This window comes from Natator depressus, chromosome 5, assembly GCF_965152275.1.
Source record: "Natator depressus isolate rNatDep1 chromosome 5, rNatDep2.hap1, whole genome shotgun sequence".
NCBI classification, from domain to species: domain Eukaryota; kingdom Metazoa; phylum Chordata; order Testudines; family Cheloniidae; genus Natator; species Natator depressus.
Genome location: NC_134238.1, coordinates 59012703 through 59039059, shown reverse-complemented (window position 1 = coordinate 59039059; position 26357 = coordinate 59012703). Strand labels below are relative to the sequence as shown.

Sequence of the window (26357 nt, the reverse complement as noted above, 5' to 3'; positions counted from 1 at the left end):
GCTTGCATTATACCATTATTATCTAAAGTCTCCTCTACAAAGGAAACAAAAGTACATTTTGAAACACCAATGTTAAAATTGGATGTCTACAAATGCATTGGGAGAAATTTACCTTTTATGAAATGATTATTCTAGAGTAGACACTTCTGTTATAAGCTTGAGCTTTTGAGATCTTTCAGTATAACTAAGTTCTCTTGCTGTTGCTCAGTATAAAGGTGCATTTTTGGGGAAAGGTTTGATGAAATTCCATCTTGTCATTTATCAGAGATGATAGTATTTTTGACAGTTAAAAAATGTACAGGTAATTATTTTCTGCAATCAGAAAACTAAAGCTTGTCTTCAAACTTATCATTGACTTAATCTTAATTAAAGAGATGTGTCTTGGAATATTCCAAATAATGAAGTTATCAGTGTTAGAAAGTTGTATACTTTGCATGGTTTAGTGAATAGATATTAAGTCTTAGACTATCTCCTGGTGGTCATCAAACTTAATTTCTAGTGAACCAACATGGTTCCAGAGTCAAGGTCCTCTGCCTAGAATTATTAACCAGAGCTCCCAAAAGCTCTCATCTAAGGACAGTTAACAGTAGTACCTCAGCTAATCTTAGCTATGTCAAGGGTATCTAGGAAGAGAGTAATCATCTAGGTAGCAAGAACCCAGGCCAAGTGGGGTTTTGTAGATTACTACTGTGAGTTGCACTTGCCACCAATAAGAAGCTAGTCCTGAATATGGAACAATGTAATGTGCTCCATGTGGCCCACACTGTAAAGAACTGTGCTGTGCTTTTCTGCACTTACTGAAATATCTGTGTAGGCTACTTGGAGGGTAGCTCCAAGTAGAGCAAATTACAGAAGTGTGAGAACTGTCATGGAGATCAATTCTGAGAGAAATGGACACAACTTCCTAGTAGGAAGTTAACTCATACGATTAACTCAAAAAAAATTTAATTGCGATTAAAAAAATGAATCACGATTTATCGCACTGTTAAACAATAGAATACCAATTGAAATTAAATATTTTTGGATGTTTTTCTACATTTTTGAATATCTTGATTTCTGTTATAACACAGAATACAAAGTGTACAGTGCTCACTTAGTATTTTATTACAAATATTTGCACTGTAAAAATGATAAACAAAATAAATAGCATTTTTCAATTCACATCATACAAGTACTGTAGAGCAATCTCTTTATTGTGAAACTGTAATTTACAAATGTAGATTTTTTTGTTACATAACTGCCTCAAAAACAAAACAATGTAAAACTTTAGAGCCTACAAGTCCATTCAGTCCTACTTATTGTTCAGCCAATCGCTAAGACAAACAAGTTTGCTTACATTGTGGGAGATAGTGCTACCTGCTTCTTTTTACAATGTCCATGAGAACAGGCATTTGCATGACACTTTTATAGCCGGTGTTGCAAGGTAGTTACATGCCAGATATTTTAAACATTTGTATGCCCCTTCATGCTTTGGCCACCATTCCAGAGGACATGCTTCCATGCTGATGATGCTCGTTTTTTTTAAAAAAAAATGTTAATTAAATTTGTGACTGAACTCTTTAGGAAGAGAATTATATGTCTCCTGCCCTGTTTTACCTGCATTCTGCCATATATTTCATGTTACAGCAGTCTTGGATGATGATCCAGCATGTTCTTTTTTTTTTTAAGAACACTTTCATAGCAGATTTGACAAAACGCAAAGAAGGTACCAATGTGAGATTTCTAAAAATAGCTACAGCACTCGACTCTAGGGTTAAGAGTAAAGTGTTGTCCAAAATCTCAGAGGGACGAGGTGTGAAGCATGGTTTCAGAAGTCTTTAAAAGAGCAACACTCAGATATGGAAACTATAGAACCTGAACCACCTAAAAAGAAAATCAACCCTCTGCTGGTGGCATCTGACTCAGATGATGAAAATGAACATGTTAGTCCACTCAGCTTTGGATCATTATCGAGCAGAACCCACCATCAGCATGGATGCATGTTCTTTGGAATGGTGGTTGAAGCCTGAAGGGACATATGAATCTTTAGCGCATCTGACACGTAAATATATTACAACGCCGGCTACAACAGTGTCATGCGAACGTCTTTTCTCACTTTCAGGTGACCTGGGAAGCGGGCAGCATTATCTCCTGCCAATTGTAACCAAACTTGTTTGTCTGAGTGATTGGCTAAAGTAGTACTGAGTGGCTGTGTAGGCTTTAAAGTTTTATATTGTTTTATTTTTGAATGCAGTTATTTTTTGTACATAATTCTTCATTTGTAAGTTCAACTTTCAGGATAAAGAGATTGCACTATCGTACTTGTATTAGGTGAATTGAAAAATACTATTTTTTTTGTTTTTTTCAGTGCAAATATTTGTAATATAAAGTGAGCACTGTACATGTCGTATTCTGCGTTGTAATTGAAATCAACATATTTGAAAATGTAGAAAATATATAAAAAACTTAAATAAATGGTATTCTATTATTTAACAGCACAATTAGTCATGTGATTGTGATTAATTTTTTTCATCGTGTGATTAATCCCGATTAATTTTTTTCATCGCTTTACAGCTCTACTTCCTAACCAAGTACAGTTGGCTCTCTTGGACACTGCTGCAACCTGGTGCTGTAAAAGCAGAGAAGGATTTTTAAAAAACAAAACTAAAACCATCCTTTTTTGACAAAGGACCTCTTCTACTTCCTCTCCAACCTTTCCGCAGTATAAGAAGCAGAAAGAACTCATGCCAAATTTTTCAGACACTTTACTTTACCAACCAATATAATCTTCCACCTCAGCTGAGCTAAAAGAAACTCTGTTGAGTCTGCATTACCCAGATCTGGGATAGAAGAGAGAGTTGTTGGCATGCTGTTACCCAAAACATCTCCCAGTCTTCTCTAGTGGTCTTACAGTTACTCAGGGCTCTTCTTCACTACCAGGGAGATTGACGCTGTTGCAAATGATGCAGCAGGTGTCAATTTAGCAGGTCTAGTGAAGACCCTCTAAATCGGTGACAGAGTGCTCTCTGGTACTCCAGCTCCCTGAGAAGAGTAAGGTAAGTCAACTGGCGAGCGTCTCCCATTGATGCAGTGCAGTGAAGATACCTCGGTAAGTCAACCTAAGCTATGTCGACTCCAGCTATGTTATTCATGTAGCTGGAGTAGTGTAACTTAAGTTGACTTAACCTGGTAGTGAAGATAAACCTCAGATACCACAGTCTAAGTAGACAGGTATTGAACCTTGTGGAACCCCACAAGATGTCCTTTGGGAGTGGATAAAAAATTGTCCACTGTTACTGAGTGGGATCTCTCAGAAAGAGAGGACTAGACATAGTTAATTATACCCATCCTAACAAAGCATTAAATAAAACGTTTTTGTCAGATATGCTTGTTAAAATAAACCAGGCATACTGTGCTGTGTTTTCCTTTTTAGATTTATTGTCCAGAATAGACTTGGATGAACTGATGAAAAAAGATGAGCCACCACTTGAGTTTCCCGATACTCTTGAAGGATTTGAGTATGCCTTTAATGAAAGTAAGTAGAATGTGCTTTGTAAAGAATCTACTTAGAAATTGTATAATATTAATAGATTGTTAGAAAATGGATTATACCTTGTAAAACCTTGCTAGAATTTCATAGTTTTCTGTTAAAAAATATAATTTTATCCTTAAATATAACTGTTACGCTGTTTGGAGTGGCTCATGACCATGAGTGCCTACCTCGGAGTGGACTGTCAAAAACAGGGCAAACACCTCAAACTGGTGGTGTGTCCCATAATTAGATTTTACCAAGACAGTAACAAATATGAATTCCTGGATCACTATAACAGTCTTACCATGGAATCACAGATAGACAGAGTCTAACTGGACTCAGACAAACTGGACTTAGTGATAAATAGTCACTTACACCAAAAAACACACCACATTCAGGTTGTTTCCAGTCACTTATCCCAGATCAGTTGGTACCCTAGATCTTGCACCAAAGCCACCACGTGTAGCCAATCCTGTAATAAACTATGTGACATTTTATTAACTAGGAAAAAGAAATGACACACAGTTATTTACAGGTTAAAGCAAGCAAGCAGGCAAACAAATACACACAAGTGAGTTACTATCTAAATCCTAAGAGTGACATAGTTGTTTGATCAAAGTATCTTTCAGGGGAGACTCAGGAGTCAACCCCTGGCGATCTCTGGCTTCAGTTTAGAATCTCTGGCCATTCAGAGTTCAGGGATTTTTATTTCTTTCCCCCAGAGCTCAAGATGATGGAACAAGTTCACATGCACGTCCCCTCTTCATGGGTGTGGGGGGAGCAATAAACAAAGTAATTTCCACAATGGTGGTTCTGGTATCTATGGGCCTTATCTCCTGCTCAACAGAATAACACCTCCTGTGGCAAACTAGTATTTCACACTTGGTAATGTTTCTCTCCTGACTGTCCTGGTTTACCATTTCAGAATAAACACTTTTACAGTTACAGACCATACATTTAAATATTACCTGATAACATGGGATATAGATATTATAAGTGAGATTAATGCATGCAGTAACATACAAGAATTTCATAGTCTAAACACTAAATACAGTCTTATAAGACTAATACCTATTTTGAGCAAAACCAACATACAGGTGACCTGATCTGGTTTCTGGCTATGATGTTGTCAGTTCTTAGCTAATGCCTGCAGCTTGGGCAAGAGCTGGCATCTGGCTTACCAGCGTCACAATAATGCTTTTGGAAATCTAACTAAGTAATTTCAAATTTTGTAGATTTGTCAAACAGTTCTTGGTCCAACACACTGTTCCATCATTTAGATTTGTACATTATATACCTATGTAGATTGTTCCAACTTCCTTTCTTTCAATATGAAATATTTGATACAAAAATTCTAAAAATTATTTCTAAAGGTATTTATTTTTAACGTTTAAAATTAAATCGGTTTCCTTGCCACTAGTAATATTTTATTTAGACTCAGTTTACTCGTTGGAGAAAACTATTATTATTAATAATTTAGATAGCAATTTATGCATTTGAGTTAAACTTGAAAATTCCATGTCTGCTGATGGGAGTATAGTTCTTCAGAAGGGAATGCTCTGGGATAACAGGATAAATCTCTGAATTAGTAATGGGACACTGTCTTTTACTATAGGTCACAAGTGTGAATCTAGGCTACGTTAGTAGAGACCACAAGTTACCACCATCTGTTTGGTGATGTATGTTAAATAAGTTGGTGGCTTTTATAATTGTCTAATATCTACAGTATAAAATCCATCATCACGGTTGATACCCATATTATCAATCTCAGATGAGAAATGGAGGCTAAAGAAATATCAGATTCCCAGAAGGGGTCCCTACAAAATTGTTTGAAACCTGTAGTAGGGCAGACTGGGAAGTTTACACTCCTATTGCCATGCAGTGCCTGTTCTGTGAATAGAGAACTTTAGTTTCTAATGCTGTCGATTTTATACCTTCCACTTTTAAGGGGGTGGGGGGAAAGCTTTCCTTTAAATGATAGTCATTTATGCAACACTTAGCTTTTTAATATCCTGATGGCTTTCAAAGGAAGGTACTTAGAGACTAAAAGTGTCATGAAAGTGATGCTCTTTCTTTGATGGGAGGGGTTAACACTGTCACTTTTCAGTTGTTTTTTTTTTAAGATACGTACAGCCTCTACTATTGTCTGTCTGCTCTACTGACTTCAGAGTTAATGGTGCACATGTGGTTTCTAAAAGGAGAGGGGCTGAAATCTGAGTGGGGAGGGATGATTTAGAATTATATTATTAAAAGTTCCTTCACTAATGTAATAGCCTGAGTGACTTCCTTAGGGAGTAACAAACACTACAGCATATGCTTCTGGTTAAGGTATTGCCAAAGAAGGATATGTTTTGCTCTGATATTTATAATTTATATGTACTGTAGTGCATTTTTATGTCATAATCTGTATGTTTCTATTTATGAAGGAGAAGTAAGTAAGCTGTTTTATTTTCTGCTTTGTAGAATTTGAAAAGGTGGGGGTTTCCAAACATTTTAGGAATATTTGAAAATAAACTACAGTTCTTACTAGATATTTGCTATGATTCCTTAGGGAGAGAGGAACTTCATCAGTAACCTGCTTTAAAACAAGCTATACTGAATAGTAACTAGCTAAGAAGGAACAACTGAGCCTAGAAATTTAAAATATGCAGAAGTCTTAGAGTATGGTGATTCCATGAAGAGAGGGATATTGGGACCTGAGATATTGGATATGAACTTGGGAAGGAACATTTCCCTGGAGGTTAGTAATCGGAAAAATATACTGAAACTGAGGTAATGGCAGGCTGAGAGAGTCAAACCTCTTCTATTATTAAATGAGCAGGTTTATAGGCAGCCTACCTATACACTGAAGACAACAGAAAGCTCTCATATGTTTTGTTTGCAGCTTCAGGAGTTTTCAAAACTAATCTTACTCCTTTTAAATAACATTTTCATGCACAGAATTCTTTATCAAAGCTTAGAATTCACAAGGAGATATCAGCTGAGTTAATGTCTTTGTCTTCATGTTGCAGAGGAGGAAAAATTCTGCTAATAAACCATGCTTCTATCATTCAGATATTTCAACATTTTACGATAATATGCTTAAATATTGTTGCTTTTAATCACTTCTCTTGTTAAACGCAACTTTGTGGCCATAACATTTTGTTTTTTGTTTTGGCTAATAAGTTGAAATATAACTGGTAAAATATCTGATATACTTCTCCCTACCCCAGTCTGCTTCTTTTTGGGCTGCCGTTTTATTCCTCAGTCATCTCCATCTAGTCCCTTCCTTCATCTGTAGCTGAATGTGCTACTGTACTTCAGCTATGAAGCTAAGAGACTGTAATGTTGCTCTACAAAAAAAAATTGCTGTGGTGTGCACATACTACTTGGACGTGCTGCATCATTTTTCTACTATTAGCTCAAGGTGCAAGAGTCCCAAGGCGTGTCCTGAACTAAGGTCCCCCTCTTGATTGCATTGGGGTGCTGAAGCATTTGACTTGTAACTGAAACTATGTTTTGGCAATTAAGAGCTTAATTTTCAAAAACTCTTTTCCTTTTTGCATTGCAATGTGCCACTCATATTTTTTTGCACGTGCAATTTAATTGAGTACAAATGAGTAATAGTTGGTATATAATTACCTGGTTGGTTGGTACAAATCAGATTGTTTGCTATTCAGCTGCTAATTCTTCATTTTGCTGCATACTTTTAGGGACTCAAATATTAGTTGTATAACAAGTTATCAGGCTGAAATTTGGGCCTGAAGCTCAGTATGTCACCTTTTATGCTCCACTTGATTCAGAGGTGAATGTGAACTAGAAGTGAATGTGATGGTGGTCTTGCTGCGGTCCATTTGGTTTAAGTGCCCTACATTATAATAAGGGAGGGAGAAAGAATAATGTGGTATATGAATGAAAGTGGTTCTGCTTTCAGATGAACATTGTCTTTTGCTTTCCATTGTGAATTGTTACCTCTGCTTTTAAAACTCTTAAAATGTATATTTAAAGCTAATATTATTGTTTCTTTTATAGAGGGGCAATTAAGGCATATAAAAACTGGGGAGCCATTTGTTTTTAACTACCGTGAAGATTTGCATAGATGGAACCAAAAGCGCTACGAAGCTCTTGGAGAGGTATATGCTGTGTGTGTGTGTGTGTGTGTACACTGTGTGCTGTAGTTTTCCTCTGTGTACTAAAATATAGATAGAAATGAAATTATTTTAATTACCAATTGTTTTTTTAAAAAAATGTTCTGCATTTTAATGCTCTAACAATAATTTAAATTTTTTACTGTATATTGTTTATAATGTTTATAATGTGTATAATTTATAATGTTGCAGTTTAAGTCCTGGCCTACATCTTTGGACCCTCTTTTGTATTTAAAGTAGAATATAGTTTGGACCGTACAAAGAGAAAAGAGACAAGGTGGGTGAAAGTCTTTCTTTCACCAACAGAAGTTGGCCCAATAAAAGATGATATGTCAGCCACCTTGTGTCTCTAATATCTGGGACCAACACAGCTACAATAACACTGCAAACAAACAGAAAAGAGTATTTTTCATATTGTATGATAGCTTTTTTAAAAAAAATACATAATTTCTCTAAGTTTCCTCTCCACCAGCCAGAGCACAGGTACTAAACTTCTGTGACATCATTTTCCATATGGAAGAGATGTATTAGCTGAATCTGCTGATTTCTCTTGTTGTCTTCAGCCGGTGGAGAGAGCGATCAGGCTTGCTAAAATAAATGTTTGGATTTGACCATTTTTGTTTTGGCAAATGGTTTTTTCACATCTTTTACTTTCTGTTAGGATTCGTTAGTTTGGAATAGGATGCTTCAATGTTGTTTTCTTTCCTTTTGCTTACTGAAGTATTATTTAGAGATGTGATGAATTTGCTCTGTCTAATACCTCTTTCAGTTGTGCGAGAAAGTGACCTTCCAGTTTGTGTGTCGTGCTACTTATGCATGGGAAGCTGTAGCATTGAGTTGACATGAAAGGATACTTCTGGCCACAGGGGCTGTAAGAACATGCATGTCTGGGTCTGTACTGCTCTGCCCCGATTGTTTCTGCCCAATAGCAGAGACCAGTTTGAGCACAGGGACCTGTCAGTATGTTGGTCCTGCTGTAGTCAGTGGCTTTCCCTGAAGAGGAATTCTTTGATGCACAAATTGGTGCTGTTTTCTCAGAGACTGTCTTTTGTTGTCCATTCTTGGGAGGGACCATGGCACTATCAACAAAAAAAAAACTGTGATCATCCTTTGCCTCTGCTCCTCATTCATTGGCCGTTTTGCCTGGCTGTGGGATCAGGCCCATTTTTTGAAATGCTTTGCTCTCCATTTCCTCTTTCTGTAAACTTAACTCAAATTACCGAGGGATGTATTTGATTGTGAACATGTTTAGAAAACATTTTGTCTTTTTGAAATTTCCTTTCTGTTCAAGTGTAACCACATTAAAATATTAAACACAACAGCCCAAAACCGACTGTGCCAAGATAAATAGTATAAATTATCTTGAACAGGTTTCTGTGACTGCATAATGAGAAATGTACTTAAATTTATCAGTTTTTTAAAAATTCTCTGCTGATTGTGACAATGCCAAGGGTACATTTATTAAGACTGAACATACATATAATCATGGGGTGTTTTCTAGTTATAACAGGATTTTTGTATATTATGAGAAATTCTGTAGACATTGACTAAGTGGGCTCAAGCAAAGGGTAGAGAGCACAAGTCACAAAAGTGATTGTTTGCTCCTGTACCTGATTGATTGGATAGCATAGACAATACTCCACTTCCTCTAACTGAGCCCTAGTAGAATGAATGGCGTGTGATCTGAGGAGTTAAATACAGTCAAAGTAGAGATTGCTTAGTGTAGCAGTTGGGACAAGTCTAGGGACTGTGCAGAAAGGAAGGATGCCCTTCCTATAGAAACTGAGGAATGGAGAGGAAGGGGAAGAGGATACAGGAGTTAAAAAGGAGATGTATGCACACACACACCTAAAATATACATAGTATTTGTTTTATGTAACATAAATAGTGCACCATCATGCAAGAAAAAACACATAATTTATATGGCAGAGAAATATAAATTATAGAAAACCTAAATCAGAAAATTTCTATGAGATTACCTAAATAATAACATGTATTAAAAGTTTTGTTACAATACCACAGAAAGTTTTGTCTCACCGCAGAAGTCAGGGGTCATGTGCAGAGTTTAGGTTCAATTTATTACAGAGTTGATAGAACCTTTAGTGTGCAGGTACAGGGTTAATATTTTTGCAAATGCAAATATTTAGAATTATGAGTATGATTAATCATAATTAAAATAGGGTTTTTTTCTCTAGATCTCTTTTAAGTTAAAGAACAGCTTTGTCTCAGCAGCATTAAAAATAAGCTTTTACCTGCTACTAATTTTCTCCATAGTTGCAAAGACGAGCATCATTTATTTGAACTACTAAGAGAATGGAGCTGTTTATGTAGTATAAATGAAAATGTAGATAAATAGTTGAGGACCTGTAAGTTAATGAGGAAGGGAGCATTAAGCAGTTTGCATTTGAAAGGACAGAAGCTTAAATTAACCAAATTCTGATGATAGGTTGCATGTGCACCTGAAGGCATTTGTGGCCCAGTCCAGCAACCCTTACTCGGGTAAATAAGCTGCTGGATCAGCTTCCAAATAAAATCTGCATGTGGGCAGTAGAAATTCTTTTCCAACTGCAGTTATGTATTCGTTATCACTAAACATTTCAGATGCAGTCTGACTAGCTAGCCCTTATTACAACAAACTAAATATGCATTGTCCAGCATGGCAAAATTATGCTTGCATGCCTTTGTCACCTATGTGCCTAGTTTGTTGTGGTGTGTGTTTTTTTTTTTTTAATGGTGGGAACACCTCCCTTTACTGAGATAGCATAAAGTAAATCAAGAGTGGTGGAATATTTTTCTGAATTTAGTTAATATGTCAAGAATATGCCATGGATCTACAAAGAATGTAGAATTTTTCATCATGATATGGAAGAACGTTCATCACTTATGATAGCATAGCCTTGAGTGGAAAACATAATCAATCCTTTGAAGTGTTAAAATCATCCTTGTATTACATAATCATATGATTCAATTCCATATCTTTTAAATTGTGTCTTGATTTTAATTTTGCATTCTAGTAGACCTGCTGCTGCTTCTACTGTGTTTCTATTTAGTTGTGTTGGCTTAAGGATATGAGGCAAAACTGAGGGCCATCAGCTCTTCAACCAGTCATGAACTGCAAGAAAATGCCAACCACACTGATTATCCATGCTTAAATAAAAGTTATTTTAAAAAAATCTGTTAAAAATAACACTATTGGTTGCAAAGTCAAGCACTTAAAATTTAGGAAATGCTAGAATCATTCACATTCTTTTCCCTGGCCCAATTACTATTAATTTTCTTTCATAGTGGCAGTTCATTGTCATCATAAATAGACATTGGTCTAGGGAAAGAGCATGTGAATGGCATAACCTGGAAGTTAATGCACTCATGTAGGATGGGGAGACCCAAGTTGAAGTCTCTACTTCACTGACTGTTTTGTTTTATAAAATTTGGAACAGCTTCAACAAGAAAGATTCTGGAGTGAGCCCCTCAGTATATCCCATAACCCAGTGGCTAGGACACTCTCCAGCTACGTGGAAGACCTATATTCAAATCCCTTCTGCACATCCGGCAGATGAGGGAATTGAAACCACATCTCCCACATTCCAGGTGAGTGCCCTAACCACTGGGCTGAAAGTTATAAGGAGGGGGCAGTGGAACCGGCACCATTCCCACCTCCTCTTCCTCAGGCCATTTTGTGAATGGAATCTCAGTCCTGTGGTGGGGGAGGGAATTAGGGCCAAAACTGCTCTCTGAGTTTGTGTCAAAATCGTGATTGGTTTTGTAGGACTGAAAAATGGATTTTCAGCAAATAAACTATTGTAGGAAAAATCCTATTCAGCCCCTGGAGCCCCAGGATGGGCATGCTCTATGGATGGAGCATGTGCAAGTCAGTTGGCAGAATTTGTGAGGGGATGGAGATTGTTCTGTGCAAAGAATTAAGTTGCCAAGCTCTAACAAGTCTCTAATTAGTATATGTTGAACTACATTTTTTTTTCCCCCCCAGAGGCTCAAAACTTAGCCAAATTTGGGTGAATTTTCACAGGGATAGTAAAAGCGCATCCCTGGCACAAAAGCAATCCCTTGCCAAATTTCAAGTCCCGGCCAAAAGACATGGTGGTTGTAGAGTTTCTCAATGAGACAGTTTTCTGAATTTTTTTAACGTGTGCACAACAATGTGTTTTTTCCTAACCTCCTTCTCAGATATGACTGAACTGTTTTAGTTGAAATGTAAATTCATTCTAAGGCAGACACGTAACGTGGCTAATTTCATCCCAAAAGGCTAAAGTTTGGCAAAATTATAAGTAACTGAAAATGGAGTGTTATAATGGAAAGTGGAGGGCAACCTTAACTATAGGCTCTATTCCCTGCGCCAGCCCAATAATATATTTCTTTGCAATTGGATTCCTTTTTTCTCCCTCTTTTCTGCCCCTGAAATAAAAAGGCTTGTTTTCAAACAAATGGCTTTAATAATAGATAGGGAGTGAGAGGTGCAGAGGGGGAAAAAACCCTCTAAATAATCAGCAGGTGTTTAACTTTTAATAGTCTGTTTACCGTGAACTTTGTTTTTTGGTGAGTAAAAAAGGTGGAGAGACAATTAGTCATTTTTTTGGTCTAACAGCTATTCAAAGAATGAAGACCACTAAAGAAAAGATGCATTTATGTTTAAATTTAAGTCTTAGCTGGGTGCAGTATTCATTTGCATGTGTTAAATCCACTTCTGAAAATCTGATGTTTGGAAAGACTTTTACTTGAAGAGATTATGTCAGACGTGCATCAGTGAATTCTTCTAGTCTGTAGGCAGCAATTGGCGGAAGGTTCATCATAGTGACATGACAGTACGCAGGGTTCAGAGAGAGTTTCATAATTATTGTTAGCACGTTTCTTGAAAGAAGTGATGAGAGTCTCATAAAACCCAGATGGGAGTATGTTACATTGTTGATAAATGTGTTTTTACATTTTTAAATTGAAAAACAGTGAAAAACAGAAAAGATACAGTAAGGCAGATGGTTGTTTATATAACTACTGGCAAGTTGCTGTGATTTGAAGAATGTTAGTTACAGTTAAAAAAGGGGGGGGGGAGTGTGTGTGTGGGGGGGTGGTGTTTCAATGGGTTAGTCATGAGTTTCTTAAAATAAAACCTTCAGAAACTTTATCTCAATCGGAATTGGTTCCACTCTCGCCATCCTAAGTCTTGCATCCTAGGCTGACGTTGAGTATGTCAGCACTTAGCAGACTTTTGCACATACCATTTTCATGCAGTTGGAAGACTTGAGGATAAAAATCAAGTGTGAAATCTTCAACTGTTTAATAGCATGGTCATGATAGATTTGAGTACCATGTAATTTCTGTCATAGTTTGTTTTCTTTTTAGGTTTTTCTCTTTTGAAATAACTTCTATCTAAGTATAGTTTTACCTCGGCTTTTTATTGCTTCTAATAAAAAAGCAGATATTAATTGTACAGCAAAGTTTTATTTGCCATATTCATTGTTCACATTGCCTTACAATGAATAGAACATCTAATACCAGAAACATCAGTGTACACAGAGGAGAAAAAAGAAGTGAGGATATAAAGTCTGTCCACTATTTGTGGGAGAAAAGGTGAACAAAAGCTGCTTTTCTATTAAATAGATGGAAAGTAGAAAAATTTTAAAAGAGCAGTTCTTAAACAGAACACAAATCAACATAGTGTGGTGGTGAAAGCACACTGATTTCATCTTCACTAGATGGTTCCATTTCAATGATTCCATTCGATTGTGTGTGTTTAATGTCCTTTTTCCATCAAGAATCATCAGAAGTTTTTGTGTAGAGGACACCTCCCACTGCAGAAAAATGTCATATTACTTTACCTGGAGTTTTCTAGAAACAGGATAGATGTGGAGAACCCCTTCATCAATAAAATATTTTAAAATCCATTTATATTTATTATTCTCCTCCTTTGTTGAGTTGCAGAACTCAGGGAAAATTAGTGAAATGTTGTTTACGTTTTTAATTCCTTTACTAGATTTTCTCCCGGTTCCTAGAATCAATAAAATTAACCAGTACAGTACCTTTAGCTGCAGACTTCTTTTTTCAGTTTTATGGGAACATCTTGAGATATACAGTAACCTTTGATTTTCCAGATACAACAGAATAGGAATTTTGTCTTATACAAGATCTACCAGCTGTGCAGAGTCTTTCCTATGGGGATCTTGATATTAGCTCTTCCTTCGTTCAGGCATGTTGTTCTATATGCTGATCTGCCAACTGGAGGATTGCCTTTCTGTTTTACCAGTCTCATTTACTGTTTAATGTTAATGGTGGCGAGTTTAAGTAGCAGAGTTTATAGTTTATTATCAAGAACCTGGAACTTGCTTTGTACAGTGGATCGTATTCCTGTGCATTTCACAATTTGTTCACGGCTGAGGAATTTACAGTAGAATTCATTCCTTGATTTAGAATTATGCATCAGAATCTTAACTTTTCATTTAAAAAGAGAGACAATTCTATTTCTTTTTGTTGTGCAGATAATCTTCCAAAAGTAAATCATTGTACTGTTGTGTTCCTGAATCAGCAATCTGCCTGATGCAGTTTTCAGAAGTGGGAACTGCTCCATTCATATCAGTGGGGTGTTAACACACAAACTCAGTGACAATTAAATGTAAACATCAGCTACTTCAGTGCTGTCACTGAAGCAGAAATGCCCAGTTAATGTGCTTGCTGTTGTTGGATATGGTAGTGAATACTGGGGAAGTGGAGCAGGTGGACACTGTCACAGGTTGGTTAGGTCAAAAACAAAGTTCAAGCCCTCCTACCTCCACCCAAAGGATTTTTTAAGTTCCCTTACTGCCCATCCACAAGTGGGAGGGAAAGTAGAAAAGCCTCTCTTCCCTGGGCCAAAAGCATCAATTGCTTCCTGCTTGCCAAAACTCCAGACTTACCTGTCTAGAAGCCAAAAGCTTTAGCTTGTTTTAACCTAGTTGCCAAAACCTCCAGCTTTCCTCTGACAACTTCTGCAGTGCAGTTACACATTGTCAATGTGAACTTCTCAGGCACATGGTAAAATAAAATGTGTTATTTATTTTGATAAATTCAGTGGAAACTGCTGATAACATTATTGATTTTTACATTTAATTTAATTAACTGATGCTGCCATAGAATGTCCAGTCTGCCTTTCTAACGAGGGCCTTTATAACAGTATTTAGGTTCAGCCACAGTTTATGGAAGTCTTGATTATATCTTTATCTCTGGTCTGATTTTAAAACTTCCAGCAGTTTTCGAAGGGAGAAAAGCTGAGATCTGGTCTTTATTACAGACCTATGTCAGTACAACTATATTGTTCAGGGATGTGAAAAGTCTACACCTCTGAGTGACCTCTACTACCTCTGAGTAGTTATACTGACCTACTCCTCCCCCTGTTATACCAATAAAATAAAAACCAGCAGGATCTTATTAAAGGGGAAAAGGCAAAATACGAAATACCACATTTATTGTGAATACAGAAAGAATCATAGTAAGCAGTTAGTTTATAGCTATAACATTCCATTCAATCTCATATTTATTCATTCTCTCACACACACACACGTTCTGCAAGGTTATCATAGTTACCAGCCTTAGAGTTGCTCATGCCAAGCCACTGGCCAGGTGGCCTGGACATGAGGAGGGAGCAGGGCCTCATCAGATGCACATCTGATGCTCCTGGAAGTTGGTTTGCAGAATCAGACCCCAAAGTTCTTACTTTCCAGAGTCCATTTTTATAGGAATTTCTTCCTATGTCAGTCTGTGGGAATTGCTTCATCATGCTGTTGCTGAATCAATCAGCAGATGTCACATTCCTGACGGCTCCGTGCTGCCAGATGTTATCTTGTTCTTTGGTTCTCCCATTTTTGAGGCTGTTGGGTGGATTTCAGTCTGCCCTCCGGGGGTCCTCTGGTTATTTCCACTTGACACCTTCTTCAGCTAATGGACACTGGATTTTTAGGCTGGCACCTCCCTGATCATTCAGTTATTATCCACAGCAAGCATCCATCCACATATATCCTCTATTTCTATTTTTAATCATTTAATCATTTTTAATTGTTAACAAAGCGAGATGAATACAACAAAAGGGCGGGGAGTCTCTGGGTGCTGTTTCTATTGTTACAGAGTATTGCATTGAGTTTCTCTCTGTGTGAGTAGTTGTTGTTACAAAGAATTGCTTTGAGAACAGACTCTGTCTTAGAATGTACTAACACAATTAGCAGCTTGCAAGTTTCACATATAGAGGGAGAGAAACAGTACCAAAAACCAAGAGACCTCTTGATTAGTAATTACCCTGGAATTTAAACTATGGGGAATCAAACTCATTTGTGATTTTAATACAGAACTTCTTTAATATGATCGAACACCCCCACCCCTGGCACCATGTAGACAGGGCTATGTCAGCAGGACATCTCCCGCCGACACAGCTACCGCCTCTTGGGGAGGTGGATTAACTACACCGACAGGAGAGCTCTCTACCGTTGGCATGGAGTGTCTTCATTAAAGCACTGCAGCATGCAGCTGGATCGGTGCAATTGCATTTTAAGGGCAGATGTGCCCTGAGAAAACAAGAGTTCTCTGGCTGCTGTAAAATAGGACAGAAGCTTAATTTTTGTACTTCCCCATGTTTTAACCTCTTCCTGCTCAGGAAATTCAAGCAGTTCAAACCACTAATTTCAGCTCCCTGCCATTTCCCTGTCCCTGCCATTTCAGCAGTGGTGGGCTTAGTCCGGGCTGGCTAGGCGAAACACATCCCTTGGACACTTCTGCAGCACCTCCCTTGCTGTGTGCCCCTCATCCGTGTGAGCTCTGTGTGTGGGGTGAGGGCGGGGGAGTGCCTCTCCTCTTGTGCGGTGGCTCATTGGCTGGTGTGGCGGGTTCAGTCACAGAGATCCCCTTGGGACTGTTGCCTGGTGTGCTGAAATTACCTCTGAGCCCGTTTTCCTTGCCAGCTTGGGACTCCAGAACCCTGCCTTGTTGAGCCACACATGCTAGCCTGCTGCAGCTCAGAGTCTGGGCCACGCCCCCAAAGCTGCAGACTTTAACCAAAAACAGCTCAGCAAGTTACCGCTCCAGCACCCAATTCCCAATGGGATCCAAACCCAAAATTAAATCCGTTTTACTCTGTATAAAGCTTATACAGGGTAAACTCGTAAATTGTCTGCCCTCTATAACACTGATAGAGAGATATGCACAGCTGTTTGCTCCCCAGGCATTAATCACTTACTCTGGGTTAATTAATAAACAAAAGTGATTTTATTAAATATAAAAAGTAGGATTTAAGTGGTTTCAAGTAATAACAGACAGAACAAAGTAAGACACCAAGCAAAATAAAGCAAAAACACTCAAGTCTAAGCCTAACACATTAAGAAACTGATTACAGGTAATATCTCACCCTTAGAGATGTTCCAATAAGCTTCTGTCACAGACTAGATGCCTTCTGGGCCCAATCCTTTCCCCTGGTACAGTCCTTGTTAGTTCCAGCAGACATCTCAGGAGGTATGCTTTCTCATGACTGGCTGCCTTTGTCCTGTTTCCCACCCCCTTTTATAGCTTTGGCACAAAGCGGGAATCTTTTGCGTCTCTGGGTCCCCACCCCTCCTTCTAAATGGAAGAGTAGGAGATTTAAGATGGATTCCAGTATAGTGACATGGTCACATATCCTGTGAGACCCCAGCCTCCATTCTTCCTGGACTGGCCCACACATACACAGGAAGGTTTGCAAGTAAACAGAGCCATTTATAGTTCATTGATTCTGAAGCACCCTTAATGGCTTCCACTTAATATGTTTACATCAGTAATACAAGTTTATATCTTATTCTCCTAACTTCAGACGTAGAAATAATACATGCAAATAGGATGAACACACTCAGTAGATTATAAACTTTGTAATGATACCTTACAAGAGACCTTTTGCATAAAGCATATTCCAGTTATTCACATTCATAACCATATTTTCATAAAGCATATGGAGTCCAACATCACAGCTGGTTGTTAAAGTGCTGTAGAAGCCAATTGCTCCTGCAAATCCATGTAAGCTACTATATGATCTGTTGTTGTTGTTTTCACCAATGTTCCCTCCTCTCCTTTTTAGTTTAGTGTTAGAACTGGGTTTTTGGATATGCTGTTGGTAATAAGAGTGTTGTAATAATCTTCTGGGGAAAGAATTTTTCCCCTCATCACTGAATCAGCCATGGGGAGGTTTGGGAACTTTTGCTTTCCTCACAGCAGCCTGGAGGTCTGGTAGGTAGGGTACCTTTTATGATAGTGGTGTAACTTTTGACTGTGGGTTTGTCTTACATCAACAAAGAAATGAAAACATTTTTAAAAATAAGTAAATGTCATAGTAAAAACAGAAAAGTTGGCACAGAAACTCAGGGAAGGTATAATTCCTAATATTTCTTTTAAGCTTCTATTTTTGAAAATTGACTGAATTTCAATTTGGAGTCCCTTCAGCTTCTACTGTGGTTTGCAGCAGCACATATGGCTAGTCACTTCACTCTTTTATTCCAGAACAGTGACATTTTTCTTTCTGAGACAAAGTTTGACACTTCTAGAAACTTGTTAGCTGGTCATAGTCAACACCAAGTGAATCTAAGGTTGGTCACAAAGACCTCATGGGTTTTTTAAAGTGTTAAACCTTCTCTACACTAGTGTTGAAAGACGTTTCTTAAAATGCGTTAGCTAGACACATTTATAAAGTTGGTATTTTCCTTGTCTAGACATGCCCTTCGTGTCCCAGTCATTGACCTAATAAACTGTAATACTGGTGGCTAAAGCAAAGAGGGCAAATTTTGAATGTGAAAAGGTGAGAGTACTGAGTTCAAGGAGTCTCCTTCCAACTGGAGTTCTTGCCAGTAATGTCTTTTCACATTAGCCCCTAATTCCAGCCCCCACTTGCTGAAGGAAGGCCTCCCCTACCCCCCACTGGGACCCATTCTATCCAGACAGCTTCTGTCATTGTTGTCATTTTTAGAATGGAGATGTTGAGCCTGTCATTCCCAGCTCCTATGACCTCATCTTGCCTCTGGTTTTGATTGGATAGGTTGAGGGAGGGAATTTTGCAATGGGTTTTGTTTTGCAACGGCTTTGGGTTGTTGGAAGGGTGGTTTTGCTTAGATTAATTCCCAAGACATTGAATGCTACCATTTCACTGTCAGTATTAATATGGGATGCAGGTGATTGTCCAGAAACCGAGTAAATGAATACTGGATAGATCAGTGGTTTGATACTATGATGATGGTTGTTAGAGAAAAACCTAAGACTGGATGTTGTTCCTGAAACAGAGAGAACCTCTAAGTGGGTACCACTTACATTAGTGCTTGGACCGATAATATAGTATTTAATATTTTAGCATAACACAATTGGCGAATGCCACCAATTACATAGCAACCACGTGGGAGAACTGACCTAAACTGCAGAATGACTCTAAAAAGTTACTAGAGTGGGCTTCCTACACAGAGATAAGATTTAATATTAATATATATATATATATAGTGTACTTAGCTGTCTCCCAATTTTATATTTTTCTCTATCTGGTAGAAGCAAATCTATTTGTAAAAAAAAAGTAGCTGTGATGGTAGAAAATTAAGTATCAATTCACAGGTCAACAAAGAAAATGCTGGGCTTGTTGATGCTGACCTGAATGCATATATGAGATGCTGGTACACTACATAGCCTTGATATGACAACATTTTGAATGCTATGTGTAGTTCTGGTTGCAACAGTTTAGAGCAGTGGTTCTCAAAGCCGGTCCGCCGCTTGTTTAGGGAAAGCCCCTGGTGGGCCGGACCGGTTTGTTTACCTGCCACGTCCACAGGTTCAGCCGATCGCGGCTCCCACTGGCTGCGGTTCACAGCTCCAGGCCAATGGGGGCTGCGGGAAGCGGCGCGGGCCAAGGGACATGCTGGCCGCCCTTCCCGCAGCCCCCATTGGCCTGGCGCGGCGAACCGCAGCCAGTTGGAGCCGCGATCGGCCGAACCTGCGGACGTGGCAGGTAAACAAACCGGTCCGGCGCACCGGGGCTTTCCCTGAACAAGCGGCGGACCGGCTTTGAGAACCGCTGATTTAGAGGATGAAAAACAAAGAAAATACAAAGTGCAGTAAAAGTAAGATAAAGATTGTAGTCCAAGACTTTCACCTTTTGTATAGACTAGGAAAAAGAGACTTGTGCAACATATTCTTAAGCTACACCTACCTTGTTTCTGGGTGCGGGTCCACGCATATGGTTGTGCCAGAACCCACTTGCCATCCATATCTAAACCCCAGGAACATAGGTTTCAAGACATGTCTGGGGAAAGAATATTAGTAGACCTGAGGGGTGTGGATATGAGTATGCCTCGGGTGGTGGCATGGCCCCCCACCCATGACAGTGTGTAGTGAGGACGGGGCTAAAGGGCGTGTTCTGTGTCCTGAGTTCAGGAGTCCTCCAGCTCCCCAAGAAGAGTAAGGTAAGCCGACGGGAGAGCATCTCCCGTTGACACAGCTCAGTGAAGACACTGGGGTAACTCGACCTAAGCTATCTCGACTCCAGCTATGTTATTCAAGTAACTGGAGTAGCGTAACTTAGGTCAACTTATACAAGTAGTGAAAACAAGCTCTAAAAGAGGAGATGATTTTAAAAAACAAACAAAAATTAAGCCAACAGGTGTCGGCAAAGACCATGGAACAAATATCAGATCAAATCACATTAACAGCATATGCTGCACTCCTGACAAATCCCTGTTTTGTTTTTTAAATTTCTCTCAAAAGATCTTGAGATCCTATTTGTGATCAGTCAACTCAGAATCTAGAATATCACATCTATGAGTTGTTTGAATTGAATTACTTTCAATAGAAAAAGCAAGAAATCCCTTAGAGGTAATGTCAATTCCATCCGAATGAATTGTCCAGCCACACTATAATCCAAGTGAGGTCTTTTGTGGATTTTAAAAACGCTATTGATTTTTTTTTTAACTTGCAGTGAACAGAGCCTTTAGAAAGACCATTCAGCTTTTAGGTTTTTTTGTTGTGTTGTTTTTTTGTCACCAGTGCTGAGGTAAGCCTGTGTCCAAGAGCAGTATGTCAAAATGTTCCTTTGCATCTTTCATTGTTACTTATTGGCAGATTTGTCACTTAAGGGTCAAAATAAAGCTCATTCAACCAAAGCTATGGCAGCAACAGTAGCAAGCCTTGAGTCAATCCTACCACTTGAGATTTGCCTCAGGGCAGTCAGTTGGAATTCATTGTGCATTTTTCACTGAACGTTGTTGACCTATACTGCAAATTGAAAATTTGTGGGATGATTTCTATATGTTAAAGCTGTTTGTTCAGTTATATATTTTACGTGCTTATTCTCAGTTAGGAGACACATCTTGTTAAACAATAAATCGATAACTTGGATGGGTTTTTCTGTTAGTGGGTTTTATACTTGTTTATTTTCAAACTTTAGAGATAAAACACCTAACCTGCGTATTCTGCCTTGAATTCTCTGTAGTTGTGAAAGTTAAACCTGAGGTTGAACTTGAATTCCTGAAAATAGTGTCCTTCATAGAGCCATTAATGATCGATTTACTTAAGAGTTAAATTACTCTAGAGCTATAAGTTACTAGGTCAAGACAGAACTGACAGTTGGAAACATTTGAGAAGCCTGGAGAGAGTGAAAACTATTCTCTTTCTGTGCATGTACAGAGTCAGCTAGCAGAATATGCTACTATCAGAAAAGTCCACTTATAGGTAAATGGTAATGATTTCATATATATGTGGAATTATCAGCCAAGACAATATTGTTGGGCAGGTACAAGTATTTTTTTATTATGTGATGGTCTCACAGTATGAGAATGTGTATTTGATCATTCAAGTTTAATAGTTTGAATGCTTTCTCTAACAGAAGAAAAATCTTAAATTTTCATTTAGTTCAACTCAAAGCATAGTAAATCATGTTTGAATTAATTATTTTAAAGATAGAAATATTCAATTCAATATTTTGAACAGTACTTTCTTGAGAGTATTTATTTTAATTGTATTTTCCCTCCTTTTTTTAAACACTGCATGTTTGTTTAGGAGATTAAATTTGCATTACAGTTTATTAGCCATAAGTAGGCTTGGAAGGATTAATTTTTTATCGCTAAATGTTGATAAACGTTGATTTCACCAGACACATACAAACTGATATAAATACATTTCTAACCATAATAATTGAAATGTACAGATAGGCAAAATAAGAAAAATGCTGCTTGAGAATTTATTAGTTTGATTTTTGGATATTTGCGTTGTATATTTTGTCATATGATGCTGACAATTTTGTTTTAACAGTTATAAATCTTTAACTTTTTAATATCAACATATATTGTAATTATTTATTTAATGACTCCCCCCATAATTTTGCAAACTGAAAATTTTAATTGATAGAATTTGAAAAAAAAAAGCTTAAAAATAAATATTGATATTATTTGTCAAATATACAAAAACAAAAATCAAATTCTGCCAAACCTAGCAGAAGTAAAGTGTTACCCAAGTTATATATGGAAATGTAGAGAAGTAAAGTAAGAATAACCATCTGGAAAATACCATAGGTATGAATGATTTGCTAGCTTTTCTTTCTAATCTTATGTATCTATTATTTGCCGAACTCTTTAGAGCAGTGGTGGGCAACCTGCGGCCCATCAGGGTAATCCTCTGGCAGGCCACGAGACCGTGTTTACATTGACCATCTGCAGGCATGGCCACCCGCAGCTCCCAGTGGCTGCGGTTTGCCGTTCCTGGCCAATGGGAGCCATACGACGTGGCGGCCATCATGTCTCTGCACCCCGCACTGCTCCCCACAACTCCCATTGGCCGGACGGACCACAGGTTTCCCACCACTGCTCTAGAGTCTGGTCATGAATAAAATTATTTAAAGGAAAATTATGACTGATGGACTGAGTTCTCCACCCTGCAAATATGTATTTTGAATGCTTGATTTAAAAATAAAACTAATGTTCTGACAAGGTCCCTTTCAGTCCCAAACATAACCTTACACATCCTTGGAAACAGAAGTCTCCTGTCCACTGAATGCGTATAACAGCCAATACTCCTCATCCTTGACATGGAGTGATGATGGATTATTTTTGTAATGTAAACACTTTTTCACAAGGAACATGACAAAGGCCAACTTATTTCATGTAGACCTATGAATAGTCATCAATTGGTAATGATTTCCAATGCTGACCCGTGCCCATAGTTTGAACAAATGGTATAGAGGAGAGAGGCTCTGTATCTTGTTTCCACTTCCCTCATTCAGCCCCATATAGTACCTTTGTTTTATATTTTTAGCAGTGGATTTTCTTTAACAAAACATTGGTGTGTTCACAAGGCTGGGCAGGCCTTTTAATTTATTTATTTACTTTTTGCCTATTTCTTTTCTTTCCTATGCACTGGACTTTTGGACTTTCTGGTGGGTAGACTTGCTGAGGTTGGTTTTGAAAATGGGAATATACCTGAGAGAACAGAATTCAGAATGTACTGGATGTAAATCAAAGAATGCAAGGGGATGTGCTATTAAGGCTCAGTGCACTTCATTGCATGGCATGGATTTTTGACATGGTATATATACTGTAACAGCTTCTCTGGAGTAGCATGTAGGTGTTCTAAAACAAATCATTCAGGTGTGATGTATCTTGCTCATCTGTATTATGGAAGAGTTCACCAGCAGATCAGTTATATTTTTCTTTGGGTATGTGATAATTCATTTACTTTAATTATTTAAAAAATTAGGATTTCGGGGTTTTTTATTTTAAGATGAGCCATTTTCAGAGCGCTCTTTCTACTTTGTGGGCACACTTTTGGCTGCCATTTTTTTTCAGATTGTTTTATTATTTAATGCTCTTCAAACCTTAAAAAGAAAAGGAGTACTTGTGGCACCTTAGAGACTAACCAATTTATTTGAGCATGAGCTTTCGTGAGCTACAAGCTCATGCTCAAATAAATTGGTTAGTCTCTAAGGGGCCACAAGTACTCCTTTTCTTTTTGCGAATACAGACTAACACGGCTGTTACTCTGAAACCTTCAAACCTTAGTGTACCTTCACTATATTGTGGAGTCTAATTTGTATTTTTCTGCTCTCCTAATTTACCTTGTGGCTCCAATACTTAAGGACATGTCTAAACATGTCAGTAGTTCTGTTGACTTCAGTGGGACTACTCATATGCTTAAATACCTCTCTGATTTGGCCCTTAGTCCCTACTTTCTTTTTTGGTTTAGCCATGTTCAGATATTTATCTTTTGTTCATTTGGTTCCAGTACGATGGGCTGAAAAGTTTTCATTAAACATGCTTTTAATAGAAGCTTTTTAATGTTTTAAAGTAATTGAAAACACTCTTTTAAAAAACACATCCATGTAACTGTCTTAAAAGAACATTACGGATGCAAAATCAAGATCTCGGCAATTAGTGTATGCCAAAATTAGTTACATTTCCCCATGCTGCCTTAATCTGGCCCTCTTATGCCTATGAAACATTATACCTGGCCCAGCATTACATAGGAAATCTGGCAAAATCAGGAATAGAATTCAGCTTTTTGGAGTCCCAGTCTAGCACCTTACCCACAAGAGAATGTCTGTCTCACTCACTGTCCATCCTAATGAGTAGGGGTAATATACCATAAATAGTATATGATCATGTCATTAATATATTTACACGAGTCTGAATTAAGGTCTCATAAATGGGGCTTTCTTAATTCTGGAATTCCTGTCTTTTGAGTGGTAGGCTACTTTGCATTCTTAACATCTTTTAATATAAAGGTTTAACCATTCACTTTTTTTTGGTAATTTGGCAGGTGCCCAGTGCAGTTAATTGTTTAAGAGGGGGGTTCAGTTCCTTGATAAACCAGAAATGGAAGTGGATTAGAAGAAGGCATTTACTAAAGAAAGTGGGAAATAGGGTTGGTGTTTCTCATGTCTAATGCAATGGGAAGACAATCTCCTCCCCTCCTTAACCCTCAGATGAGCGGAAGATGGCAGTGGTCCTGGAACAGATTAATGGAGTGGGCGGTTGATAGCCCTCCACCAGGTGGAATGATTACACAGGATGGATGATCTGCACTCGATAAGTTATTGTTGGATAGTTCCCTGATGTGTTACTTAACAAAGTTGTGGCCTAGTTAACCACATCCCAGGTGTCTTGTCTTTCCTGGTACAAGGAGTTGTGACCTTTAAAGTCTAATTGAGACTATTTAAAATCTAACATTATTAATCACAGACTTTTTTTTTCATCTTTTTACCTTCAAGGAAGAAAAGAATAAAATAAAATTGACGAGATTTAAAAAATATTTAATTATGTTGCACAATTACATGCTACCTGAAATTACAAGAAGTCAAAAAATGCCAAGTTAAAGTTCCAGCTACTGTATAATGTTAGATCAGCAGCATTATAGGTACTTTCAGCCATATTCTCCACTTAAGGCAAGTGTATGCTGATTTCCTGACAAAAACCTTCTGCAAAGCCAGCAAATCTGCTCATTGTAATACTCCTCCTAAATAATTATTAGGGAATTATTAGGTTGCCTAGCATCTTCTAAAGTATCCTCTACCCTTCCTACCCCCTGTGGTAGCATGAGGGGGGTGTCGCTGCTTATCAGTGATCTCTAGCTGCTAAAATGATCCCGAGGGCCTGTTGGAAGCTGGCACAGTTTAGAGTAGACATTAGTCGGCTCTCATCCATGTTGGGACACCTGCCCAGTACTGAGCAGACCAAGGATCAGAGTACTACCCTCCCCTCTGGTCTTTCATCAGATAGTCTGGCCCATGATATATTTGATTACTGTTTTTTCTGGTTAAACATATACATTCCTTTAAATGTTTTTTGTTATCTATACAGTTGGTTTATGTTAACGTTCCTGTCTTTTTAGGATTTGTGTTATTATATTACAAAAGTCCTAAAGGCCCCAATCACAATCAGAGCCTCATTGTGCTGGGCTCTCCCGAAACACATAATAAGAGATAGTTCCTGCCCTGAAGCGCTGATGGTCTAAACAGATAAGATGTACAAACAGGAATAGACAAAAACTAATAGCCACAGAAAAAAGATTTTTTCCATATATTATCTAATATGTGTGTTTTCTTTTCTTTGCAGCAGTTTTTTAAAATGTCCTTTGAGCTTTTTTGATATCTTATTTAGTTCTTATAGCCATTGGAGGTTGATACAGGATTTAGTGTGAAAAATAAAATCCCTATGTTTGAGGTCATATCATCATTGTATTCATTTTAACGTCTGTACGCCATCAGCACCTGAGACTGTAGGAACTTAAATGCTTTACTGTTGGCATAATACTGAAGTTGATTTCAGTGAACCATAAACAGTTTGGCCCTAGAGGTAAAATTACACTGTATGCATGTTCTTAACATACTGCTTTGGGGATAAACATGTCTTAAATCAACTCCTTGCTTAAAGCTAAGTTCCCTCTCCAAATGCAGTTTCCCTGTAGATGGTAATGTTTAGTGAGACTGATTTTCTTTAAAATCGTAAAGCTTTTTGAGTGTTTTTCTATCAATAAATATATTTGAGCAGGATAGCAAAAAATCCATGTAATCCTAGTAAAGACTTTTTTTATGGCATTTTTGTTTTTTTTTTAATTAGCTTTCATCAATACATTTAATTCATTGACATTCGTTTTTAAATGTTTGTGTGCTACATCTGCTCACATGTATGTAATGAAAACTTTCAGACTTTACTAAAACTTTATTTGGTAATTGCGCATTTGGAAAATTAAAATTGAAATTTATTATG

The 26357-nt window shown here is 37.8% G+C and overlaps 1 protein-coding gene across 1 annotated transcript in view; it reads left to right on the top strand.

The window, feature by feature from the left end:
- ARB2A (ARB2 cotranscriptional regulator A) overlaps positions 1-26357 on the top strand; it is a 313359-nt gene that overhangs the window by 845 nt on the left and 286157 nt on the right. The window contains exons 2-3 of the mRNA XM_074952851.1: positions 3413-3514; positions 7523-7623. Coding sequence (XP_074808952.1) covers positions 3413-3514; positions 7523-7623 — 203 coding nt within the window. The remainder of the gene's footprint in view (positions 1-3412; positions 3515-7522; positions 7624-26357) is intronic.